The 10,026-nt window shown below is 33.5% G+C and overlaps 1 protein-coding gene across 2 annotated transcripts in view; it reads right to left on the reverse strand.

The window, feature by feature from the left end:
• Window positions 1-1,061: 1,061 nt before the first annotated feature.
• The window catches only part of LOC107040822 (cyclin-dependent kinase 14), a 17,575-nt gene continuing 8,610 nt past the window's right edge, over window positions 1,062-10,026 (reverse strand). For both annotated transcript variants that reach the window (XM_015261081.1, XM_015261080.1), the window contains exons 5-6: window positions 9,413-9,957; window positions 1,062-5,286 (exon numbers count right to left, since the gene is read on the reverse strand). In XM_015261081.1, the coding sequence (XP_015116567.1) occupies window positions 5,195-5,286; window positions 9,413-9,957 (637 nt within the window). In that variant the 3' untranslated portion in view covers window positions 1,062-5,194. The remainder of the gene's footprint in view (window positions 5,287-9,412; window positions 9,958-10,026) is intronic.

Here is a 10,026-nt window from a genome sequence, read left to right on the forward strand (position 1 = left end):
ATTTATGAAGGAAAGATGACGGTCATATTTACTTGGAAAATTGCGACGGTCACAGAGGGAGAGGAGAATTGAGACAGCCGTCATAAGTTCCTCATCATGTACCGGTCATAATCTCACGCATTTCCATTTCCAGCGATAGTAGAGATGTAAAATGACCGTCATTTTTGAAGCGTCATATGACCAAGATGACGGTTTTGTGACGGTCAAGTAACGCACAAAGTTTCTGGCTCCAAACAATAGTCACAAATAGTTTGTAATTTGTGACGGTCATAAATGTAAAAAAAATTGTTTCATCTATAGAGATGAAAAATGAGCGGGATTTTTGTTTCAAAATGCACATTAGGCGATTGCAAAATGCATTCAAATAAAAATTGATAAAAGAAAAATAAAGTGCAGCTGAAAAACGAATTATAAAATATTTAGGCAATATTTCTCATAATTCTTTTCGTTTTCACATAATAGTTACCAATAAATAGAACAAATTACGTGATAAATAAGAGGGGGGTTTATTTAATATTGTTATTAAATACTTTTTTTCGATTAAATCCTGAAAACCATTAAACTCCTGTTCGTTCATCACAATCTTGTGCTATTCATTGATAATTATCATTTGAAAAATTCACTAAAGTTCCACTAAAATTTAACGGGCTTTGGTTGGAAATTCGAACTTCCATGGACAAATCAATAGAAACTAAATTAAAGTTTAATTATCCCTCAAAAGTTCATAGAAATCCGGAAAATTCAGGTGAATAAATTCTCGAATTCCAACTAAAATAAAAATTCAGCATAAAATTTATACTAGATACTGAATATTCATATTTTAGAATTTCAAATAAAATTCAAGTTTTTTATGTAATCCGAAAATCCACGATTTTTCCCCTTGAATCGAATTCAATGTCACGTTCCTGAAAATTCCAAGCCAACTGTCCATGAACATTCAATTTTTTTCAACAGTGTAACGACACTCACCTTATTTATCCACTTTATACCTCATGCGTATGTAACTTACAATCGCGTGAGATCACCCGTGAAATGAAAATAATAATAAACGTTTCTCATACTTAAAAACAGTACTTTTCTCTTTTCACTTTAATCTCTCGTATTACAATGTTCGCTGGGCTGCCTGGTAATTCACCTCATGAACAAAAATGAATCGCTAAAAATTACAGCAATAATCACACTGAAATTGTTGTATAAAAAAAATTTATAGATGAACAAATAAAGACAATAATTGAGGACTAATTCATACAAATGACAGTCTCTACCACAGTTATATTACAAATACAATTAACAAATAATAATGTATAATAAATGAGCATATCTCTCTCGTAATTCCTCAATGAATCGTTATCGTGGTAGTCTAAAATAAATGAGACTGGTGGGAAATTGATTATTCCAATCACTTTCATATTACTTCAGCTTTTTTTCCAAAACACATCACTGTAAACCCCTGATTTGTTATTCTCATCAATTTATTACAAAGTCACATTTATTACTCCTGTCTCTATCTCAGCGTCATCAACTATATAAATCGATGGTGTTTTTTCTATTTACATCCTACCTCCTCAGCTCTTCAGTTACACAAGAATTCACAAAATTATCTCACCAATTGCACATTCAATTGACTCAAAGAATCCATCAACACTCTCAACCAATTTTCTTCATAAATAAGAATAAAAAAAAACATTCCACATGATTGAATTTATCGTTCTTTCCCCTGCCCTCCAGATCCTTTGATATTTCAATAATTCCTCATCATCCACCAGCAATATCACTCAACCTACACTTGAACTTTACGGCAAATAGGCCCCAAACGACTCAAGAAAAAATATATTCCTCGAATGAATGCATCAACTTCAAAGGCTAGCACGCTAACAATTAAAAAAGTAAATGTGAGTGAGGAAGGCTGAGGAAGGCAAGGTGAAAATATTAATCTAATAAGGGTAGGAGGGGCTGGCAAAAACTATGAGTGCGCTGAAAAATCGGTATAAATATAAATCTACCAGGGAATAACATTATTAGTCGTAATAGTCATCATTGCTTGGACATAATTATCATGACTCGTAATTGATTTTTTACTTTTTCATTTGGAAGACCTGTAACACTCTCGACTCATTGATATTCTCTACATATTTTTAAAAAACACTATTTCCTAGTGAAATAATCATGATTGCGTATGATTTATGCCACCAGCTAGGCAACTATTACGAGATTATCAGTTATCCCCAATTAATGTACAATTTAACTTTACTTCATTAGTCGTATATTCATCAAGCACCATTCGTTGGCCTATCAAAAGTAGTAACGAACATACGTGGTTTTTTTTTCATTCAATTTTTTTTCTCATTGATTTCTGTAAAAATTACACTACTACCGGTAGTTGGGACTAATGAAATTAATTGATTTGTTGATTGATGAGTCGCTCGCCGTTACTCGCACCCTCCGCTCGTCGATTTGTCAATGCCTTGAGACACTTGTTCTCAGAGTTTACTTATCATCCTATGTTTATTTGCTATCATCACGTTACGATTACGAGCTAATTTATTTAATTCGAATAAGATGTTTTTTATTTTGTTTCTTTCATTCGACTTAAATCGACGATAAATTGCGAGCGGAGGCGAGTGGCCAATTGGACGTACGAGTTTGCCTCTGAAATTTGTCATTTTTACGCAACAAGTTGTGGCAAAAATCTCTGATTAATCGGAAATTAATTTATTGAGAAGGAAATGGGTATAGCGGAATAAATCATTTCTTTGGAGGATTTCGAAGAAATTACGGGCCTGACGAAACATTTTATAGAGCCTTTTTTAACGAAATGAGATATGAAATGAAGAAAACTGATTTTAACGAGAAATTCATTCACCGATTTCTGTGGTGTTTGTTTCACTAGAATTCCGTCATCTTTTCACTTTTCATTTCTAGAAAGACAAGATGTATCCCGTCAATTTATTTTGAAGTGAAACGCCGTTGTTTTATTATTCTTCTTCGGTCTCAGTTTTGAAACTAACAGAGTTGGAACAAGTTCTCAAAAGGACTTATTTGGGAACCTAATTTTGTTCTAGAAAAAATTTATTTCTCTTTCAGATTTCCGACTATTCCCCAAAAACTAATATTGGGGTGAAATTCACTTATTGATCCACTTTTACATTCTTTGTTCGACTTATCTTTGAATCTGTAGAGACTAGTCAATTTTCATGAGGACTTTCTTTGTAGGGAGAACCTAGATAAATAAAAAACTCCTAACTTTCCTAACTTTCTTGGATTCCCAAACCTTCACCAAAAACTGATAGGAAATAATAGAATTGCTTCTCACCATTTCCCTACCGAATAAATGCAATCAAAAAATTCTTCTAGTCACTTTCACTTGAATTTGCTCGAATAAATAGCCATTAATAAACATGCTTAACTTAAAAAACTGATCTTGAAGTAAAATTTCTGAATCTGCAGAGATTGGTCAATGTTTATGAGGACCTTTCTGTGCAAAAAGCCCAGATGAACAAAAGAAAAATCTACAAAAGGTTCGCTAACTTTCGTATATTTCCCAACATTAATCAGAAACTGATGAGAAAGAACCGAACTGATTCTCGCCACTTCGTTAATCAATTTCACCTGAATTTCATCGAAAAAAATGCAATTAATAAACATGCTTAACTCATGCGCCTAAAAAAATAATCTTTAAGTGAAATTTCTGAATCTGCAGAGATTGTTCAATGTTCATGAGAATCTTTTTCTGCAGAAAAAAAAACAGAATAGATTCACCATTTCCCTACCGAGTAAATCCAATCGAAAAAATTTTCTAGTCAATTTCATTTGACTTTGATCGAATAAATTGCAATTAACAAACAGTCTTAACTCATGCGTCTGAAAAACACTGAAATTGAAGTGAAATTTTTGAATCTGCAGAGATTGGTCAATGTTTATGAGGACCTTTCTGTGCAAAAAGCCCAGATAAACAAAAGAAAAATCTACAAAAGGTTCGCTAACTTTCGTATATTTCCCAACATTAATCAGAAACTGATGAGAAAGAACCGAACTGATTCTCACCACTTCGTTAATCAATTTCACCTGAATTTGATCGAAAAAAATGCAATTAATAAACATGCTTAACTCATGCGCCTAAAAAAATAATCTTGAAATGAAATTTCTGAATCTGCTGAGATCGTTCAATGTTCATGAAGACCGTTTTCTGCAGAAAAAATAACAGAATAGATTCTCACCATTTCCCTGCCGAATAGTATTAGTAATAATAGACTTTTTTTATGCAGGAAGCCGAAATAAACAATACAAAAATCTACAAAATGTTCAACTTTCTTCGATTCTCAAAAATGAATCAAAAACAAATCAACAAACAAAGCTGAATCATTGTTTCGCCCCCTCCCAATCAACTAAATCCAATCCAACCAGAAATTCCCGCCACCCGATTTCACCTAAATTTGGTCAAATTAATTGTAATTGATGAACAGACGTAGGCGCCTGAATCGAGTATCAATACTACATAGCAGTGCAGAGTGATTGATCTAGCGCTACAGATCTTCCATGATTTCACCTAATAATGATAAATTGAATTACTTAATGTTTGTTCGCTATGTCGAACTCACCGCCTGCAAAGTGGCTCGGAAAAGGAGTAGAGAGAGGGGATAATTTCCACTAGGCGGTAGACATAACTTTCTTCACCCATTATCGAATCTCTTTTGATTGGTATTCAGTCTAATATCTAGTATTTGGACGAAGTGCGAGGATGGGTCGTGCGTGCATTTGCATTTTTTTTGCTCTAAATCCAGCGTGCGTAGCTTCCGAATGCATTTCTCAATTTTTTATTTCACTATCAGTGATAATCAACCTGATTTTACTTGTCCGCATCTCACTACAAAATGACTCTACAAATTTAATGACTTCTCCTAATTATTACAAGTAACACATTTTCCTTTTAGTCTTCTCTATGCGAAGATTGTTGTTTTCATTTTGAATACAAAATATGAGGAGATCGGACGATTTAATTACTCTTCTGTACCTTTAATTAGCCGGATAGGAGAGATAAATGAAAAATATGTCAATGATATTCGTACATCATCGTGAGAACCAGACGGTTACTCATTTACAATGTGAAAATCCGATCATTTTCATCGAGTCTGTACGTGATTATTTAATCGTTTGAAACTTTTGTTTTACGTTTCCCTTATTTTTATGCTCGACCTCAGGTCTTGAGTGCTGTATGACGTGAGTCAGCATACGTTTGTCGAGACTCGGTGAATAGGTAAATCCCTTCGACGGTAAATATCGATACCTCTGGAAATGATAAATAGAGAGGGAGAATTAGTCGTACGTGGCTGACAATTTTATGTCTGAATTTCATCACATGGCGTTATTTTTAACGAGTGACATTTTCAGTAAAAATGTCAGGGAATCGCGTCGTTGGAAAATCATATGTGCCATACATTCTCACGTAATTGTTAAGAAAGTCAATGAAAACGGGAAACTTCCAGTATTCAATGAATATCTCGAAATGTAAGAGAAATGGCAAAATTTTTGTCATGACATTTTTTTAGCCCTCAATTCGCTCTACAAATAAGGTCATGAAAAAAATTTTGTTATCTCCCTTACATTCTAAGATATTCGTCAAAAACTCAGCTAATTTGAACTCACTTATTTGAATTCACTTGGAATAAGTTCACCCATTCAATCCAAAACTTAAAATAAGTGTTCGCCCCGTGAATTGAATTGTTAAAAATTTGTGGCTGAAATTTCCGATAGACTTTTTGATGTTTTAACCAAGTGACAGTGGCATTGAAATTTCAAGGAATTTTTCCATTGACAAAATCAATTGAAACTGTGAAGTCCAATTCAGGGGAATGTATTCATTGAAAATTCAGTGTAATTTGGTACTGCATAATCATATTTTTACTTAAAATTCAAGTAAGTTAGGAAATTCTCGTTTCCCTGCTGTTAAAAAATTTGCAATTCCATTGAATTTTTCAGTGAAATTTGAAAATTTTCGATTTTTTGCTATCTAAAGTAAATCGAATGTCAATTCCCTATAAATTACAATTAAACTACATGAAATTCCTTTTCTTTCCCAGTAGTACATTGGAAAATCATATACTTTATTGATTTTCTCATCAAATTATAAGAAAATCAATGAAAAGTGTTCATTTCATTTCAATTATTCTCTGAAAATCAGAAAAATTCCGGTGAACATATTCGTTTATTTTAAATTAATTCAGAATTCAATGTCACTTATCTGAAGGCTATTACTGAACTGTCCGTGAAATTTCAATTGCTTTTTAATATTTCAATAATGGATTACACCTCTAAATGTCAGAAAACAACATATTACCCCGAAATACAACTGTCATAAAACGGCGCAGCTCATTATATCACAAAAAGTTGATTCAAAAAAGTTTATTGTGACGCTTTGGAGCCCGTTTCACTGGTCACGTGTTTGTGCTCACCCACATATAAAAGTCTCTCTAAAAATCAATACAAAAATGAAAGAACACGAAGGAGAGTGTAACTGAGACAGAAACCAAACAAAACGAAACGAAAGTTGTAACATCAATTCCAGTCTTAGCGTTTGACAATCACACTTTTCAACTGAAAAATATTGAACACATTTCCAAGTTATTGTTTTGTAAGATGCATTCTGATGTCACTTACTGAACGATTACTCATGATGATGAAGTAATTTTTCATTGAAATTTGAACAGGAATCGATCACACCTAATAATATGATAATGTGGGTTCAGTGTGTTGCTCTAGACTGTTAGAACAACAGGCTGGCCCTAGTTGTAGGGGAATATTGTGACTTGATTTGACAGATATTATCATAAGGAATATTTTGATGTCAAAACATTCAATGAAATTCCCAATTTTTGAACAGCGAAACACAAGAAATCCATAATTCAATTAAATTTTCTATCGAAAGTTGAATATTTAGTAACCAATTACACTAAATTCGGTATTAATTGAACATTCAAGAATGTATTCAACTGAATTTTTATGATTTTTATCAATTTTCTTGTAATAATTGAACGAAAATTCAGTTTCCACCGATGTTTCCATAAAATCTTGAATTTTCAATGACACAATTCCTTGAAATTTCAGTGGATGAAATTAATGAAATAAAATAATGTGATGAATATTTCCGAGAAATCTACCGTAAATTGCACTCAAAAATTTTTAACAGTGCGCTTTCAGAAAAAATTGGAATTGTCAGGAGAGGAACATTGAATGCGATTTAAGGGGGAAAAATCGGGGAATTTTAGATTTCACTGAAAATTCAATGAAATTCCAAATTTTTGAATAGCATTGGATGAGAATTCTTCAACCGATTTGAATTTTCATTAAAATCCTGAATATTCAGTGCCGAATTACGATGAATTTTCAATTAATTGAGAATTCAAGAATATATTCACCAGAATATTTCCGGTTTCTCGTAATTTCTGGGAAATATTTGAACTGAAGGTCACAGTTTCCATAGATTTTTCAACAAAATTTTGAATTTTCGAAGATAAAATTCCTCAAAATTTCAGTGAAAAATGGATAAACGTGTAAAATTAAATAGTACACGTAATATTTTTGACGATATTATGAACTATAATATCACAGAGCGGTAATATTCAGAGGTGATACCGTAATAGGTTTGCATCAATTCAATCAAGAATCGGGGGTAGAACCTTCATTAGCAGTGAGAGCATCAATTAGCGCTAATACATCGATCGGATTCCACTGTCTTGCTGTTTTTTTTTACCTCACTATTTGCATTTTTCAAAGTTTATTGATCCCGACGATACTAAAACGTATTTTATGTTCTTCAGAATACATTGAGAATGAGAAACGGAAGAGAAACATTGAATACTGCATCGAAGGCCTCGAATTTCCGATCCCGCGAGGCATTTGACAACCCATTTTGCTTCGCTACTTCTCGAGATATTGAAAAAAGTAAAAGACTTTTCTATAAAAACGTTTCTCCTCCATCTCTCGGGGAACTACTGGAGCAAAATGGGCTATCAAGCGTATTACACAATTGAAAACTTCAACGGCTTGCACATGCAAACCCTTTTCAGAGCCGACGGACTACCCTCTTCAGCATATTCATATTTTTTTTTCTGCTTCGCGTGGAACTCGTGTAACAGAGATTACATATTCATAGGAGTGATTCAATTTCAGGGGGAAGTTTAAGAGTTTAATGAGAGATAACTGGTGATTATTCATTGGGTGAGTTTCATAATTTTTTTTCAAGAACTGGCGAATAAATTTACATTATATGGAAATTCGTTTTTTATGATTTTAAGATGATAAATGAGGGTGGATAGTGAAGAATTTTTGGGAAGGTCAAGATTTGGGAGAAATGTCGAGAGATATGTTTGGAGACAATTTTATAATGCATGAATTTTTCGAGTTATGCACTAATTATTTTGTCTTTTTTCACTGTTGAATCGCACAGATATTTGCAGAATGCAAATCTGCGCGTGAATTTCCAAAATATTTCTCCATTCTTGGCTTTTTTTTGGATAACAATTTCTGTTTTCAGGACATTTTTAAAGTGTTCAACCCGGAAATTTTTAGTCTTGGTAATTTTTAACGTGCGATTTTTTAGCTAAAATAAGGTTTAAGGACATATTTCTCTCTTTCAGTGTATTAGTTCCCAAGATATTATAACGATTCCCAAGAAAATAAACTTGAATTCAGTAGCGAAGCGGTAAAATGGTTTAAGGATATGCATGTACTTTAGCTATTTTGCTCCAGTGAAATGCTTTTCTACTTTTGTAGTCGAACATCAGAGCTTCCATTTTACAATGATTTTATTATTTAATTTGAAGTCGACATTGAACCGTTAAAAAACATTTCAAAAATCTGAAAAAAAAATCCGAAAGTTTACTTTTGGAGAAAGATTGATGAAATAATTGAAATATTACAATTTTCGACAATTACGAGTATTTTCTATAAATAATTCATAAACAATCAATTTTCCAATTGATGCTTAAAAAAATAAGGTTTCCGAAATTTTGAACAATTTCAATTATTCATTTATAAACGAATGTTTAAAAAAATCATAATTCCGTGCAAAATGACAAATTTGAAAATTGAAAATGATTGAATATATAGTCTTCACCAAACTGTAAGAAATACTTTGATATCCTTCAGTCGACTTTGACTATTGGCCAGTTTTCAATAAATACCTCTAAATCTAAGGGAGATAGCAAAATTTTTGTTACGACCTTTTTTGCAGCCTTCAATTTACTCTACAAAAAAGTTTACAACAAAAAATTCGTCATCTCCCTTAGATTCTGAGATATTCCTCAAAAACTCAGCTTCCTTAGATTAAACCCACTTAAACCGCATTACCGCTTCGCTACTGATCTGTCTAATGAAAAAAAAAGAAAAGAAAATTATGTATTTGTTTTGTTCTCACCGTCAGGCAGCTCATAGAGTTTATTAGGAAGTGATGCAAAGTACGGATGCTTCAACGCCTCCTCCGCATCTATTCGATCATCAGGATTGAGCTGTAGCAGTGAAGACGCCATGTTATCACCCTCGGCCACATCATACAGCCTGGGAAACGACAGTCCTAATTTCCTAAGCGGATAAAATGCCAACCGATGTGGCTTATACCCCGGTAATCTCGTGACACCTGGCCACGTCTCCTCCGTAGGTGTTCCCAAAATTCTAAATATCTTATCCAATTGATCGTAGGTACACCTTACACCAGGAAACGTTGGTACACCAGTAAGCATCTCAACGAATATACAACCAACGCCCCACATATCCAGTGACGTTGAGTACTCGGTTGAGCCGAGGAGGACATCCGGTGGCCTGTACCACAGGGTCACGACCTCGTGGGAATACGTGTGTGAAGGCACTGATTTTGCCCTCGCTAAACCAAAGTCTGCGAGTTTAAGTTCACCTATTTCACTAATCAGGAGGTTCTGGGGCTTTACATCACGGTGCAGTACTTTCCTGTGAAAGAATTTTTAGAATTCATTCAATTTAGGGAGAACAAGGGATTCACTTCGTTTCGGGGGGGGG

The sequence above is a fragment of the Diachasma alloeum genome, unplaced genomic scaffold (genome assembly GCF_001412515.2).
Source record: "Diachasma alloeum isolate Michigan unplaced genomic scaffold, Dall2.0 Dall_scaffold_00343, whole genome shotgun sequence".
Taxonomy (NCBI): Eukaryota; Metazoa; Arthropoda; class Insecta; order Hymenoptera; family Braconidae; genus Diachasma; species Diachasma alloeum.